The following is a 17,728-nucleotide window of genomic DNA, read 5'->3' as shown; positions in this document are numbered from 1 at the left end:
ATATTGTCTTATTATGTGGTGGGCACTTTCATGCATCTATTGCTTTCCCTTTAAATTAGTGTTGTTTATATATGGCATCCCATAGTGTAGCAAATTCAGTGCATCTAAAACTTACATATTTCTTTTGGGCCAGTATGAATTTTCATGCATCTACTGCTTTGGCAACTTGATGCATGAAACAAAGAGCCTATTCTACGCTAAGAATTAATTAAATGAAAGGCAACAAAAGTTTTTGGTTTTTGTGGTTTTTGGCCACATGAATTTGCAACCATTATCAATAGAATTAGGGGGAAACTTGTTTGATGTCATTCGAAATATAACAACCACTAGTACATTATATTCTTTATTCGAGATTTACATATTTTCACTTTTGATTTTCATAATTCAAAACATTCATTTATTAAGTTAAATATCATCTCTAGAACAAATTAATCAATTATAGTCGTTTTTTTTGCCTTCTTTTTTTATCGAATAATCTAAGATCATTTAACCATCCACTTTTATCAAATAAATAAATAAATAATTGAACCAGATGAAAGAATCAAGATTCATTATCAATTGACCATTGACCTACATAAATGATTATGAAAGTTTAATTTGCTTGAACTTTCGCAAATATGATCTCTACATTAAATTTTTTTTTTTTAAATGATTCTAACTAGGAAAATCAAAAGTAAAAATACATGAAATTACTTAAAAATTTGTTCAACAATTGTTTAAATCTTTATTTTTTATTTGTCCATTTCTTTTCTTATAAAATAGATGACCCAAACGCCTGGACGGTTCTAACTGGATTGGCAAGCGTACGCAAACTTTCATCAACAGAATAAACTTCTCAAAAAAAAAAAAACTTCTAAAATATGCTCCCACGTGTCCCTTTCCCATTCGCTCTTCATTCTACTCAAGTCACAGTGAAAGAACCTGCAAATCTTTCACTGTGCCATAGTACCCAACTCCCAAAAAACCTCGACACGTGTCCTCATCTACACCGTCCGAATACACAACATTACGATCCAACGACTACCGTGGACTTATGACTGACCGCTGTAATGAGAAGTTGACAGAAGCGTCTCCGTCAAACGCCTATAAATGAAAGCCAGAAACTGAAAACGCATTTTCTCAGTCTCATTCGCTACACACAAACAAAATCCAGAGAAATCCAGCTGAGAATTCAGAGGTGCTTCAGTTTTTGCATCATCGGTAATCTGTGAGTGCTTCTTATCCTTTCTTTAATCGCATCGGAAAATTTTCCGTCTTTGTTTTTACTGTTCTCGCTGTTCATTTGTGGTTACTATGCTGATCGGTAACTTTTTATGTGAAACTGTGAGAGAGGAAAATGAAGTAAAACTGTGTTTGATCTCGAAGAATTCGTCTGGATGATTTAGCGTTATGCGATTTTGCTTTGATTTGAGTAGTTTTGAATCATGAACACTTTGATTTAGTGGTCTTCTTTGATCTAATTGAAGCGGTGAGAGTTTCAGATATTGTTGATTTTAGCTCTGTAAGTTTTGCATGCAGTGAATATAGCGATGAGGCGTCGTATATATTTTTGTTGTGATTATAAGATTTTGACGTGCCTAGCTTCTGAGATCTTTGGTCCAGATTTTGTGTGAAAAAGTTGCCATTTCACTATCTATAAGGACTATGTTGTGGTATATGTTTTCGAGGGAAATTCAAGCAGTCTTTTTCTTACTTTTTCTGGTTTTTGTATGTATAATTTGTTAATAGTCCACTTGATGTGAAAGAAATGTCGTTATTCTGATTGTGTCTGATGATAGATCATATTTGACCTCATAAGTCCTTGTAGTTCTTTTCTATAATTTCTACTTGGTGAAATTCACTAATTGTTCGATGTCTGAATACTGATTTGTTCAAGAAGGTTAATGTGTGGTTATCTGTGGTTCTTTTTTCTTTTCAAGGTGCAAGGTGTTGAATATGGCCAACAGTGGTGGAGAAGGGAGTGGAAAGAATTCAGGATCCTCATATCAAAATGTTGCCCTGAATGAAAGGATCCTCTCATCTATGTCGCGGAGATCTGTTGCTGCTCACCCCTGGCATGACTTGGAGATCGGTATGATTTTTTTGGGATTTTTTTACTTCAGTTCTGAAACTCCCTCTGTGATTGTCTGTTGATAGGCCCTGTCAAGGTCTTATATGTTGAGCAGACCACATCAATTAACACGTCAAATAGTAAAACTATATACACAACAGTTTCTTTTTGTGCAACACATGCATTTAACATTCTCACCAAGACACCAGCATGGGTGCTCTCTAATAAAAGCGTCTCACACATGAGTGTGCAACAGACACACACACAAGCAGGAAAGCTTCTCTCAACTACTCACACTCATGCACTTTTTTTCATCTCGCTTCACAAATGTGCACACACCTGTGAGACTTGACGTCTAACACGGACACATAGAGAAAGGGAGAATTCTACATAGTTTTCTTGAAGAACATGGATAGAGCAAGTCAATGATGAGCTAATCTGAATTCTGAATTGAGCTGAGATGTTATCCCAAGTATGTCAACTTCGATGCACCTTATTCTGCATGAAGTTTGGGTTTGACCTCCATTTGCATAGCAAATAGCTTTCAATCAAGCATCAGTGATTGGATAAGATTAACTGCAGCCGCCACTCATTTTGGCATCCTTAGCTGGAACTCTAGAGACCTCCCCTGCACCTCTCATTTTAGTTGGTTGACATTTTAGTTTGGTTAAATTACAGACCCTTGTTCTTAATATATAGAGATAACTTGGCTACTCTTAACACAACATAGAAGAAAGTCAAGTGTCCTGTGTTAGGAGTGATGTTCGTGTGTGTGTTTACTAGTGAAGTGACTAGAAGATATATGCATGAGTTACAAAGAGAAGCATTGTGTGTGAGAGGCTGCTGTTAAATAGTTCCATGCTTGAGTTGAGAAAAGCTTTCATACTTGATTAATAATGCTTGATGTTTTCATCTCTGCAGGACCTGGTGCACCAGCAGTTTTCAACTGTGTAAGTTATTTTTTGTATCAGTCTTTGTTGTTAATACCTTTTGCAAAATGGCTTACCATATGGATTTCTCTGGCTGCTTTTATAAGTTCCATCGTACGAAATATCAATGTTTTCATTTGAAAGAGTATAGTGAGAGTTTGTATATGGAATATGTTGCATAGTGGTCACTGTGGTAGACGAGACTCAAAACCCTTTAGATTAAGGTTCTGTATTGCTTCTCTTATTGGACTTATAAAAAGTAAATAAATAAAGATTTATGTATATCCTAAATTACTAATTCAAGATTTCTTATTACACTGATAAACATGTACAAATGTGATTTGTGTGGCAGGTTGTTGAAATTAGCAAAGGCAGCAAGGTCAAGTATGAGCTCGACAAAACAAGTGGCCTCATAAAAGTGCGAGTCTTCTTTTATCTTTCTATCCGTTTACAGTTATAGGGAATGAAGCAAGGGCTTACAGTTCTACATAAATTGTTAAATTAGTGTTTGCTAGTTGCCTTTCATAAAGGAAACTAATGCATGAGGTTCTAAAATGTAGGTTGATCGTGTTCTTTACTCATCGGTTGTTTATCCACACAACTATGGTTTCATCCCGCGAACAATTTGTGAGGATAGTGATCCTATGGATGTCCTGGTACTGATGCAGGTAAATATCATTTTGGATGCATAATTTTGTTCCATAATAAAATCCCTTGATTTTGTATATTCCGGTAAACTTGTTAGCTCATCTTGCATTTTTCTCCTGTATAGGAGCCCGTGTTACCTGGTTCTTTTGTACGTGCTCGTGCTCTTGGATTGATGCCCATGATTGATCAAGTAAGTATCCATCCTTTTCTGTCTTATACATTATGACTAGCACACAATTACTGAACTTCAGGGAATAGATATGATTTTGACATCGTCTTCAGGGGAAGCAAGAAATTAGTTTAGAACAGTTGAAGTTTTAATGTAAATAAGGAACAAAATTTGTTTATTTTTCTGTGGTTTTTCTCTAGCTTCCTGAATTTATAATTCACCCACTTGTTTTTGCCCCCCCCCGGTCTTTGATAACATGAGTTCTGTTACAGGGTGAAAAGGATGACAAAATTATTGCAGTATGTGCTGATGACCCTGAGTTCCGTCATTACAATGACATCAAGGACCTTGCTCCACATCGCCTTGCAGAAATCCGTCGATTCTTTGAGGATTGTATCCTATTATCTCATGCTTGCTAATAATCTCTCGAGATACTTCAATCTAGTTTCTGATGCTGCTCATCCATTTACACAGTTTACTGGTATTTGCATTATCCCTTAACTCTATATTGACAGACAAAAAGAATGAGAACAAGGAAGTTGAAGTTGAAGACTTTCTACCCGCTGAGGCTGCCATTGATGCCATCAAATACTCCATGTGAGATAAAACCTTTAGTTTCCTGCTGACCTATATACTTTCCAAATAACATATACTTCATGTCTCTTTCTTCTCATGACGATGCTCCTCTGTTTGCAGGGACCTGTATGCATCTTACATTGTGGAAAGCTTGAGGCAGTAACTACCTGGAGACTAATTGGTGAATTGGATGGAACCACCTAGTAGTATAACGAGGCCGATAGACTTCTTGCTCAATGCCTCTCTGTCCAAGTTTAATGCTTCAACTATTAAACTGTTTCTTTGTGTTTCGATGGAACTTATGCTGCACTTTTGATCATAACTACAACCATTTCTGCATTTCTGGAAAAGATGGGGTTTCTCCTCATCTAAACTTCCCTGGATGGCTGGATGTGAGGGTGTCACCTTAATATGATGCAGGTTATTATGTTCCTTTCAGAATTCGGATTTGGGTTCGGTGCCATTGAAAGCCCAGTCCAACTCACGCTCAAAGACCACGGATCCAATTTCACGCTTAAAGCCCACAACTTGTTACAAACCGTAAAGATCCCACTATTAATACAAGCTGTTCATTCATAAACTCTAAACTGTTTATGAATGAACAGCTTGTATAGAACTCCAAGTGATGAACAGCAGTGGCTTTTGACTTCTCTCCAACAATTTGAATTTCTGGTGAAGACCTTAGCTCGAAAAATGTTGTCATCATGATGTTTGAGAATGCTGACCAATTTATAATCACTACTGTCATGAATGAACCCAAAAGCTAGTACTAGAGATTAGAGAATGATAAGCTATCTTATTAGGAAGAAACAAGCCTTTTAGTTGTATCATATTTGGTCTTTCAAGAAAAAATCCCGTCATTGCCAAAAATAAACAGCCCATTTTGTTTTTTTACAAGGTTTGGGGTTTGAGAGCAAAAACTATCAGCGAATAGCCGAGCCTTTTAGTTGTACCGTATTTGGTCTTTCCAAAAAAAAAAAAAGACGGGCTGTTTTTTCATTTTTTTTTTTTTTTTAATAAAGTTTAGGGTTTGAGAGCAAACACCCTGCGAATAGCCAAATAGCCACCACATCACAATAATAGCTTTAAAATCCCTCAAACTCAAAAAAGTAAACATCATTAACCCTCCCTTGATCCCTTTTTCTACAAAGACAAACATTTGCTGAAATTCTAAACATAACTAGCTAGGATAGTTGCCAAATTTTCATGCTATGGATAATAGCCTGAAGAGTCAGTACATCATCAATTTTAATTTGCTTGCTAGGCAAGGAAATGAGGAATTAATCCATTAAAACGTTACTGATATATTGAAGAAATTAAAAGATGTAGAATTATACCACAACTTCATGGTTAGCTCAGTCTACTGAAACTAGGCTCTCCACATAGTTGATTGCTTGATCATATCTGTAACCATGTGTTTGATCATGTTGTGGAAGCTTTGTCAATTTCTGGCTCGTAGGATCGTAAAAATGCAGGTCTTCATCATTCGTATCTCTCCATAAAAGACATTCATCTTTCCAAGATCCAAAGATATATCTTGACAGTGATGAGGGTTTGAGGATAAGCTGTTTAACCCAAGGCATTCGTGTAGTAGCAGAAGGCTCTTCAGTCATCATCCAAAGCTCACAGTCTGGTTCTTGTTCATGACCTCCTAGAAATGCCAATGAATTTTTCCATGAAAAGAGTGCACTTGTTCGACTAATGCTCTCTGGTAATGGTATCACATGGAAGACCTCATCGCGAGAAGTCTTGTCATTCAAATGGGATACTCGATGCTCTATCTGCAGAGGCGAATACAGCACCCCGGTCAAGGTGATTGAAGAAAACCCTACGCATACAACTCCAAGTGGCGAACAGCAGTGGCTTTTGACTTCTCTCCAACAATTTGATCTTCGGGTGAAGACCTTAGCTCGAAAAATGTTGTCATCATGTAAGAGAATGCTGACCAATTTATAATCACTAATGTCCTGAATGAACTCAAAACCTAGTAGACGATGATAAGCTGTCTTATTAGGAAGAAACCTAAACTGTTTTGTGGCTGGGTTCCATACAACTATATACTGAAATAAACTAAGACAAACTAAGCCATTACTAGATCCAACCACTCTAATAGAAATTCTGAACGACCAGATTGTACAGTCAAGGAAAGATAGATCCAAACTCAAATTGGGTGTTGACTCATTGCGAAGCAATGACATTGCAAATTCATAGCCATCTTTAGTTAACTTACTCTTAAAGACAAGGGAAAGTTTGCGATCCGAGCGTTCAAGATGAATGGTAGTGAAATAAGAGCTTTTTATGAGAGCATGCCACTCCTTTGATACACACATAAACCTAAGTAAAGACTTCACTGATAATCTTGACAGTATTTCTACTAAAACATCATCAGTAAGAGAAGTGCTTCTTACCTTTACTTCGCTTCTTCCTTCGATTTCCATTTTTTCAAAGTAGAGAGCAGAGCTTAGGAGGTTGTGTTGCGTTTGTAGACGCCTTGCGAATTGCTCGATCACTACCGTATACTAAATCCTATTTCGCGGAATAGAGTTCCCAAGTAATACAATTCCGTTTAGGGTATAGGGACAACATTCCCAAGAATTTCAATTCATGAATTAAGGGGGGTGTATTCAATTCAGATTTTAAAAGATTCTGTTTGAGTTTTTATAATTCATGGATTTACTTAATCCACGGATTGTTTAAATTCCATATAGATTCTGATTGATTCTAATAGGTTGATTTACTAGTATTTGTTTAGATTTTACAAGTCCTAATGATGTTTTTGATAGGTTAATTTTTTCATCCTTAATTAAGCAATGGATATATGGATCCAACTATAATGCTATATCAATGACATTCGTATGCCTTTGCAATCTTAACTATTGACTCATATATCCTTCAAATTCTTTCACATTTGTATAGCATGCTTGATTTTCAAGTATTCATTAACTCGACCTTAGGCATCGATCTTTCCATCTTTGTATAATACTATAGCCAAAATATTACACAAAAAATAAAGTAGTAAACTAATGCCATAATTTATTTCATATTTAATTTACAAACGAAACATGTGTGTGTATGTATCATCTTAACAATATCATTGAAAGTGAGCTTAATTAGCTAGAAGGATCAAGGCTTCTAAAGCTATAGTGATAAAAATATAAAAATTATTAGATTGGACCAGAGGCGGAGGAGGATAGTGGGAAAATGTGTGGAAGACAAAATGGATGAGTGTCATCTATTGAGGGCTGTTTTTTTTTTTTTTTTTTGTGAGGAAGAGCTTCTTCATTTTTTGAGTGAGAAAGAATCCAACAAAATCTCTAAGGAAGTGGCTGGATTGTTTTTAAGTTTTGATATATATAAGAAACACTATAAAATCCTCCAAAATCCAGCATTTAATAAAATCCTTAAAAATCCATATACTTTTGAATATCACTGGATTTGAATGGATAATTTTAAATCTTAATTGAATACACCAAGATTTTAAATGACTGTTTAAAATCTCAATTGAATACCCATGGACTTTTAAAATACAAAAAAATCTTGTAGACTCTGAAATGAATACACCCCCCTAAACCAGGGTTGAGGCCGGTTTATACTTTTTATAGTGTCTTTAGGATTTTATAACTGTTTGGCTCCAATTTTGCTGCAGCTGGTCAACAGTCTCTTTTCTGCGCGGGCGTGCCAGCACCGTTCGGGTGCGGTCGTCGGGGGTGTCCCTTGACCTGACTTCTTTCAAGCAATTGTGGACGAGGAGAGCACCAACCTCGTCGTGGGATTCTTTGTGCCTCGTGGCGAGGACTTTTGCTGAGCTTCTTGTTAACACAATCGATACTCAATATTGTAGATCGAGCAGAGCGACATCACCGGGAAATGTTGAGATCTTGCTAAAGCGTGACTTTAGCTTGGCTGGGTTGCTAGGGCGTTACCCTTGCTTGGCTGGTTCTGTAACCGTTGTGGTCGCGGCACTACCGTCGGCTCCCGAGGAGACTAGGACCGAAGCACGTTGACAGAGGGTTTGGTGGCACTGAAGGTCGGCTTATGAGAAGACTAGGACTAGGAGTGTGATCACCGATAAGAGAAAGAGAAGGAGAGGAGTTGCTCTTAGAGAGGTTTGCTCTAGAGAGAACTTAGATCATCTTAGAGATGTTGTTGTTGAATGTGAATGTATTGGTCTTTTGTGGTGTTTTTGGTCGTGATACTACAATCGGCTCCCAAGGAGACTAGGACCGAAGTACGTTGACAGAGGGTTTAGTGGCACTAATAGTCGGCTCCAAATGAGACTAGGACTTAGAGTGTGATCACCGATAAGAGAAGGAGAAAGAGAGGAGTTGCTCTTAGAGAGGTTTGCTCTAGAGAGAACTTAGATCATCTTAGAGATGTTTTGATGTATGAATTGGTGAATTGTTCTATGTTGTAGCCTCTATTTATAGGCTACCAAGCAACACTATTTGGCCTTAAACAACTCATAATGGGTTAGGTTTTAGCACTTAAACATTAATGGAATGTTAGGTTTGAATACTTAAACACTTAATGGAATTTGTTAGGTTTAAGTCATTTTCTGCTCCCTTATCCCTCAATTTTTATCTCCACTAAGAACTCAGATTCAACCTTCGATTTCTTCATATGAAATGATCCACCATGAATGTAGATTATTGTGGTAAAATTTCAGAATTTATTTCCATGTGGTTGGGCCGAAAATGCTGCTGGACCTCTTACAGGTCCAGTTTCCAAGTTTTGCTTCTGCAGAAAATTGGACTGTTTGTTTGAAGGTTTTCCACTCTGAACGAGCTTTGGCACTCTTCATAAGAAATGATCAATGGGATGTCTAGAATTAATCTGGAAAGTTTCAACTCATTTGGAGTTCGGATGGTTAGTCCGCCATCCCTCATTTCTTGTCTAGCTCGCTTTCTCCTAGCCGAAGTAGGAAAATGTGCTAAAGTTGATTTTTCATTTCCATGTTTGGTAGGCCTTATTTAGCCTCTTAATAATATATTTTTGAACTTATCGAAAATATATATGTGAGCCACTGATATTGGCTCAATTTCTCCAAGACACGCTTTGTCAAACCAAAATGCTCATTTTGGGTCCAAACATTGCCCCCCAGACCTCGAAGTCAAAGGTCTTCGTCTTGACTGAAGAGGTCTTGAATCAGCACTGCTCTTATAATGTTGTTGCTCCAAAAGCCACTGGTATTGGCTTGACTGATTCCATATAGGCCTCTAAATAGGCCATAAACTTGAATGCCACAATCTGGATTGTCTTTGTCATGAACTGACGCATCCTTTGCCAACTTTATTGCCCCCCATGGATCTGGCAAAACTTGGGCAGGTTGTAGGAGATCAGAACTTTAGCGTGCCCCCCATGTCTTATGCGAAGAAACTGTCTACGACTCCTCCGAGTGCCAGACATTGGGAAAGTATTTCTTCAAGTATCTGCCATTGATAGGGTTATGATGGACAACTCCATCCAGGTCCTTGAGATGAAAAGCTCATTTCTCTAAGATTTTATAAATGAAAAGCTCCAGATATTTCTTCGCTAACCACTTCTAATGTTGCGACTCGATCATAGGCCTCTTTCACCACTAAGTACGAAGATAACCTATCGTACAAGGAGTGGAAGGCCTCTACCCCTTCCTCTGGAAGGTCGTAATCCATTAATTATCCATTGCGTGGGGCACAGCATGGCCGGGCCTCGCTAGGTCTTCTTTTGCAAGCGTGAGCCCCCACTGTGCCAACTCAGAAGCCGTCACTCCTGTGGGGCGGCCCTTGTTGTCGATGTTACTGACTTGCAATGGAGTAATTGGCTCAAAATAGTACCTGGCATCTACGTAATTCGCGGAAACAGGGAAAGGGCGAGGGTCTGCTTTAATTATCTCAGCCTTATCTGTCACCCTGTTCCACATGATCAACTCTTAGTGGAGTGTTGACGGAACACAATAGCTCCGATGAATCCAATCTCTTCCCAGGATGGCACTGTAGGCCGCGTAACAATCCGTAACGAAGAACGCATAAACGCCTTCCGCGGGACCCACCTTGATTTTTAGGAACAGTAAACCTAATGTCTTGGTTACTGTGCCCGCGAAGTTCTTCAATGTGAGAGAGGTAGACTGGATCTTCTCCTTCTTGATTCCCAAAAGTTGCATGGTCCTTGTAGTAATGACATTCACAGCCGCGCCGGTATCAACCATTATCTTGCTGACCTTAGTCCCATTAATTTCCACTGTGATATACAAAGGTCGCATGTGTTGCACCATGGCGGGCGTGGGTCTTGTGAAGCTCATGAAGAAACCCTTGCTGTTAGCATCTTCAGTCTCAAGGAACACTGCTTTTTCCACCGGTGTTGTTGCGGCTGAAGTGATCTGCAACTGGTGTTCTTCAATCGCGTTAGTTTCTACGCATTCCTGCGCAGCGACTGGTAAGGCATACTTAGCAGGGAGCACATAAACCATATTGCAAGAGGTATCCACCATTTCTGTTTCGTCCATGTCATCATCAAGATTGAGCTTGGGTTCATCTGCTGGGATATTGGCGTTGAACCTTTTAACCATGAATGCAACCAATGATTCCTCTGCGGGGTTTACCGCCTTGGCTTGTTCATGCTCCTGTACCATGGGAACCTGGTTCAGCGACTCTGAAATTTGTTTTGCCGCTGGTACTTCCTCTGGGAGAGCGACCACCAAGCTTTGAACTTTCTTACGCCTCCACTGCACAGTCGCGGACCTATTGTTTTTGCCCCCCAGCCTGTCAAATATTGAAGGCTCGCTATCTCTTCCTTCGAGAGATATTCTCCGCCAAACGCTAGGTTTGCGGGTTGGTGGCGATTCTCTCTTCGCGGGAGCTAGGGAATTCTCCTGACTTTCCTTCTGGCGAGCGCTAGTTTTTGAAGCCCGTTGCGACATCTTAGGAAGCTGCTGGAGAACCCGCGGGGCGATGAACCTTTTGGAGGTCAGTGCCTCCCCCTGTCTGTGGTATTCTTCTGGAGATCTCACCAACTGCGATGGTTTAATCAACCCCTGATCCAGCGCTTCCAAGGTTCGCTTTGCTTCTCCAAACCTCCGCTGGAGTTTTCTCTTCCTTGAAGAGCTCATTTCCACTGCCTTGCCCTTCTTCTGGGTATACCATCTCCCTTCCTTGATAGTGGACGTCGGCACCGGAGGAATATACGGTCTGGTCATAACGTCTGACCGCTCGTTTGCTCTTTCTTCTTCCCTCGCAACCTTCAATTTTTTGAACAAATTAGAGTCCCTTGGAGAAGAAGTTCCTGACCCAGCGTGCATTCTCAGACTACCTGGTTGGAAGCTTCTAGAATGTGCTGGTAACTTTATTGGTGGTAAAGTACCAAAGCGAACGGTATGTTCTTCCTCTTCGTGCAACGCCTGGATATCGCATTCCTCCTTGCACCTTGAACATAGCACGACAGGTGGAGCCGGCTTTGATCTCCGCTTCACGGACTGCTCCATCACCTTTTCTAAGCCCCCAGTGGTATGATTTGGGCTCAGCCTCTGTTGATCCTTTGTGTCCCAAACTACGTCAACCATGTTGACTCCAGTGTCTGGGAAAGGATTCAAATCTACCAGCGCCGCAGCTGTTGCTGGCGCTTCAACCTGTAAGCTACCATTATTCAACCAGATCTGAATCTGATCCTTCAACCTGACACAGTCGGCTGTGTTGTGATTCCACAAATTGTGGAGCTTACGGTATTTTTTCCCCCTTAATTGCTCCGGTTTGGGGAATGGTCCGAAGTCGGTCTTCACCATCTTCGCAGCGATCATCTCATCTAAGATCTCATGAGCTTTATTCGCATCATAAGTGTAACTTGCGAATTCAGGTTTGGTGAAGACCACCGACTTGAGTTTCATTGGTTCTTTACACAGCTTCAGCTGTTTTAGCGTTGATGCCTTCTTCCCAGTGAGCTCAAGCGCTGCTACCTCGTCCTCTTCGGACTCTTCAGCCTCTGCCAGTCCGGATTCCTCACACCTATAGTAAGGATCAAAGGAACCTGAGTAGTGGTTCACTGCTGTCACAGTCCTCCGTTTCCCCGGAATGTATGTCCCTTTGGAGGAGTTCTTCACAGCGTCCATTTCTCTAAGCAAATGCTCGAAGCTTCCTACTTCTGTGATCAGTTCCCCCATAGAGTTGAACATGCTTCCATGCTGCTTCTTGCGTTGGCGAGGCTCTAAGCCTTTGATTGCCAACTTTACCAGCTCTTTCTCCGGAAGAATCACGTTCAGCTTCCCTTTTTGGATCTGGAAACGCTGAAGGTATGCAACAGCGGATTCAGTTGGCTGCTGAGCCATTTGAGTAAGTGAAGCCAGATCTACCTCCGGCTCGATAGTCCCGAAAGTTTCTTTAAACAACTTTTCCATCGCGGGCCAACTCGCGACAGATCCTGGTTGCAACTTAGTGAACCAGGTGAAGGCAGACCCTGACAAAGAAGTGGCGAAGATATTACACTTCAGGTTGTCATCGTTCTGGTACTGGCCACACTGTACTCGAAACCTGACCAAATGGGCCGCGGCACTTTCGACTTCCTCTCCCGAGAAAGTAGAGAACGTGATGTTCTTATATCCCCTAGGATAAGGTGATTGCATAATGTGCGGTGGGAAAGGCCCGTGATAGGCCTCCTCCAAGTTAGGCCTCTGGTTCGCGGCCCTAATCATCTCCTCTACCTCTTCTCGTCGCACATAACCTGGGCCAGGAGGAGGAGGTGCAGCCACCGTCTGATGGGCCGTTTGCACAGGAGGCACCGCGTGGCTAGTAGTTGCTGTTCCATCTTCCAGGCGAACGACCCGAGGAATACTGGGTTGTTGAAGAGTAATCGCTGGTGCGGACACATCCTTGGCCAAAGCAGTGATTTTGATTGGAGTGCCCATCTGATCAATCCCATAGTAATTCCCGGGGAGCTCTTGGTAGACATTCTCTGCCCCATCGCTATCATACTGAGCAAAAACAACAGGATCAGCCAGGGTACCGTCACCGAACTTCAGAGTTTTGCTCTTTTGCCCAATCGATGGTGTTGCTTTGTCTTTGCCACCAATCAACAACGCTTTGTCCTTGGTTTTGGTAGACATTGCGGTGGCAGCTGCAGAGGGTGTGGCAATACTGCTGATAGCCTTCTCGCGGGCATTAGGCGGAATGTACTTACCGGATGCAGAGAGTTGGTCAAGGGAACCGAGGATGGCGTTGGGATCTCCCAATGCTTTATTCAGAACCTCCTTGGCATGTCCCAATTCGGCTTGCTGCATGGCAGCTTGGGTCGCGAGATTGGACCCCTCTTTGCGCACTGCCGCGATGTCAGCTGCAGTATCTTTGCTTTGTGTGTTAAAGGTGTTAACAGCACTTAGAATCTCCTTATATTGCGTGAGATTCGTGTCAGCAATCTTATCTGCGTGAATCCTGTCTTCATTGGCAAGATTTTGTGCATGCTCCTCAGCCTTCTGGGCTTTCTCGTTCATTCGTCGATCGAAATCGCGAAGCCGCTGCTCAGTCCTCGCAATTGACGTGGCCAGGTGCCTCCTATAGTTGTCGCTGTTGACCGTAAGGATGCGGAGTCGTTCATCGATGCTAGCATCCTCTGGGATGACGAGGGGGGTGAACTCATCGCTCTCAATTGTTTCGCTAACCGCAGCAACTACTGTGGTAACGGGGACATTGGCCACCTTGCTAGTAACAGAATTCTTGCCCTCAGTAGCGGGCGGTTGACTTTCTCCTCGTTCGGTCGTCATCTCTGTTGATGGCGTGTGGAGAAAAAATCTTTGAATTACTAATTCTTCCGAAAGACCACGACAGTCTGCACGCGAGTGCGGTCTGTAACTGGAGGTCTTGTGTTTCGGGCAATTAACGTAAACCTTTTGATAAGGGTTTGCGCTTGACTTCCCAATGGCTTCTGGATGTCTGAATTGAAAAAGTAGCTGAATTCAATAAAACATTATGAATCAAGGTTTAGACATGCGGCCCAAGTATAGTATCCTAGACACAAATTTTCTTTCAAATCCTTTGGGCAACCTTACTGAAATGGCCAGGTGGGGGAGGGCGAACAAGAGAGGCAGAATCCATTTTGGCATGAGCTACTCCCACATAGTGGTTTATGCCCATTTGCACGCACTTCTGGATTCAAGAACCTGTCATGAACGTTGTCCCCTTTCTAGACACCATTTCACATAGGCTATACTTACTAAGATGAGAAAGGTCATAAGTGTGAAGATAGTTCAACAAGTGTTAATAAAAGCCGCCCTTAACCTTAAGGGACCTGAACTAGGCACCAATAAGGAGTTTAGGTCAATATTAACAAAAGAGACTTCACCTATTCCGTTATGATTCACAACCCCTTACTAACCTCAACTTCTTATATTGAGAGATGTTTTGAATATTGAACATGTCAGGGGTTAGTCCCACTGGGCGTGCCAAAATGTTTGTTTTGAAGCCCGGTGGTTGAATGTGCTTCAAGAGAAAAGACTCTTCTGATGTAGTCCCACTGGGCGTGCCAAAATGTTTGGCTCCAGTTTTTCTTGAGCTGGTCAACAGTCTCTTTTCTGCGCGGGCGTGCCAGCACCGTTTGGGTGCGGTCGTCGGGGGTGTCCCTTGACCTGACTTCTATCAAGCGATTGTAGACGAGGAGAGCACCAACCTCGTCGTGGGATTCTTTATGCCTCGTGGCGAGGACTTTTGTTGAGCTTCTTGAAAATCACAATCGATACTCGATGTTGTAGATCGAGCAGAGCGAGAACCACTGGGAAGTAGAGAGAACTTGCTAAAGCGTGACTTTAGCTTGGCTGGGTTGCTAGGGCGTTACCCTTGTTTGGCTGGTTCTGTAACCGTTGTGGTCGCGGCACTACCGTCGACTCCCGAGGAGACTAGGACCGAAGCACGTTAACAGAGGGTTTGGTGGCACTGAAAGTCGGCTTCCGAGAAGACTAGGACTAGGAGTGTGATCACCGATAAGAGAAAGAGAAGGAGAGGAGTTGCTCTTAGAGAGGTTTGCTCTAGAGAGAACTTAGATCATCTTAGAGATGTTGTTGTTGAATGTGAATGTATTGGTCTTTTGTGGTGTTTTTGGTCGTGATACTACAATCGGCTCCCAAGGAGACTAGGACCGAAGTACGTTGACAGAGGGTTTGGTGGCACTAATAGTCGGCTCCAAAGGAGACTAGGACTTAGAGTGTGATCACCGATAAGAGAAGGAGAAAGAGAGGAGTTGCTCTTAGAGAGGTTTGCTCTAGAGAGAACTTAGATCATCTTAGAGATGTTTTGATGTATGAATTGGTGAATTGTTCTATGTTGTAGCCTCTATTTATAGGCTACCAAGCAACACTATTTGGCCTTAAACAACTCATAATGGGTTAGGTTTTAGCACTTAAACATTAATGGAATGTTAGGTTTGAATACTTAAACACTTAATGGAATTTGTTAGGTTTAAGTCATTTTCTGCTCCCTTATCCCTCAATTTTTATCTCCACTAAGAACTCAGATTCAACCTTCGATTTCTTCATATGAAATGATCCACCATGAATGTAGATTATTGTGGTAAAATTTCAGAATTTATTTCCATGTGGTTGGGCCGAAAATGCTGCTGGACCTCTTACAGGTCCAGTTTCCAAGTTTTGCTTCTGCAGAAAATTGGACTGTTTGTTTGAAGGTTTTCCACTCTGAACGAGCTTTGGCACTCTTCATAAGAAATGATCAATGGGATGTCTAGAATTAATCTGGAAAGTTTCAACTCATTTGGAGTTCGGATGGTTAGTCCGCCATCCCTCATTTCTTGTCTAGCTCGCTTTCTCCTAGCCGAAGTAGGAAAATGTGCTAAAGTTGATTTTTCATTTCCATGTTTGGTAGGCCTTATTTAGCCTCTTAATAATATATTTTTGAACTTATCGAAAATATATATGTGAGCCACTGATATTGGCTCAATTTCTCCAAGACACGCTTTGTCAAACCAAAATGCTCATTTTGGGTCCAAACAATAACAAATCGCGGGTTTGATTTAGCGTGACGTTTAAGAAACAGATATTCGGGCTTTGAATGTGAAATCGGATCCTTGGGCTTTGAGGTGAGTTGGACAGGGCTTTCAAATTAAGAGACACCCTCAGATCCAGTGGAAAACTCATCTCAAAACAAAAGTTACCTTCCAGAAATATTACTCAACGCGCAGAGTTACGTCATGATCAGATGTGCAGCACAAGATCTATATAACACGACATGTATTAAACTTGGAATGATAGGCATTGAGCAAGCTTTAATCGGATCATGAATAGCACAATTTTACTTTATGGTCTGAATCCTAATGATTCGGATTATGAATGTAACGTTCTTGATTCACCATGCATGCATGGTTGGACCCGGCGACGATCAACTTTATTATTATTTTTTTATGTGTAGGTTTGGGTTTGAGAGCAAACATAAACATAGCAATCACCGCCAATAGCACCATCACAGTACCAGTTTTCAAACCCTCCAATTTGTGCATGAGATCAAAGCCTACATGGCTGAAGAGAAAGCTAGTACAACTAAACCTCCATTAATAATCTTTTAACACAAAAACGAAAGCATAACTAACTAGCTAGGATAGTTAAGGCTTGAGGTTCAGCACAGTTCCACCAAATTTATATTGTACATCAATATTAAATATCATGGGTCACGCAATTTATTTTGTCGACACTGTAATGGCGCCTTGCTTCTCCGCTACGTACCAAGACCAGTCCTCGCTCACACCCGATCTTAGTATAGTTGCCCAGCCTTCTCTAGCGAGGCTAATGCTCACACTCACCGACCGGTTCCTAATCTTTCCAAGTTCTTTGTTTGTCTAAAGCACCACGCACCCTTGTGTAAAGCACCTCGTGCTTTCTCTCACACTCGTGTTTCCCAACCCTAGCATCTCTATACTTGATTATGAAGAAAGTAAAGACAATCACCAGTTGACCACACATACGTGTTTGGCTCCAATTTTGTTGCAGCTGGTCAACAGTCTCTTTTCTGCGCGGGCGTGCCAGCACCGTTCGGGTGCGGTCGTCGGGGGTGTCCCTTGACCTGACTTCTTTCAAGCAATTGTGGACGAGGAGAGCACCAACCTCGTCGTGGGATTCTTTGTGCCTCGTGGTGAGGACTTTTGCTGAGCTTCTTGAAAATCACCAAATCGATACTCGATGTTGTAGATCGAGCAGAGCGAGAACCACCGGGAAGTGAGGAGAACTTGCTAAAGCGTGACTTTAGCTTGGCTGGGTTGCTAGGGCGTTACCCTTGCTTGGCTGGTTCCGTAACCGTTGTGGTCGCAGCACTACCGTCGGCTCCCGAGGAGACTAGGACCGAAGTACGTTGACAGAGGGTTTGGTGGCACTGAAAGTCGGCTTCTGAGAAGACTAGGACT

General features: G+C 41.6%; 2 protein-coding genes across 2 annotated transcripts; one reads left to right on the top strand and one right to left on the bottom strand.

The window, feature by feature from the left end:
* Positions 1-1,051: 1,051 nt before the first annotated feature.
* LOC133717831 (soluble inorganic pyrophosphatase-like) lies at positions 1,052-4,711 on the top strand. The gene is made up of 9 exons (XM_062144574.1): positions 1,052-1,207; positions 1,920-2,071; positions 2,972-3,000; positions 3,332-3,397; positions 3,540-3,647; positions 3,752-3,817; positions 4,069-4,189; positions 4,312-4,393; positions 4,493-4,711. The coding sequence occupies exons 2-9, from the start codon at positions 1,936-1,938 to the stop codon at positions 4,533-4,535; spliced, it is 651 nt and encodes a 216-aa protein (XP_062000558.1). The 5' UTR covers positions 1,052-1,207; positions 1,920-1,935; the 3' UTR covers positions 4,536-4,711.
* Positions 4,712-5,727: 1,016 nt separating this feature from the next.
* LOC133743630 (putative F-box/kelch-repeat protein At1g12870) lies at positions 5,728-6,810 on the bottom strand. Its single transcript, XM_062171661.1, has one exon. It carries the CDS (start codon positions 6,808-6,810, stop codon positions 5,728-5,730), a length of 1,083 nt encoding a protein of 360 aa, XP_062027645.1.
* Positions 6,811-17,728: the final 10,918 nt, after the last annotated feature.

Source organism: Rosa rugosa, chromosome 1 (genome assembly GCF_958449725.1).
Source record: "Rosa rugosa chromosome 1, drRosRugo1.1, whole genome shotgun sequence".
NCBI classification, from domain to species: domain Eukaryota; kingdom Viridiplantae; phylum Streptophyta; class Magnoliopsida; order Rosales; family Rosaceae; genus Rosa; species Rosa rugosa.
This window is presented reverse-complemented; position numbering and strand designations above follow the sequence as displayed.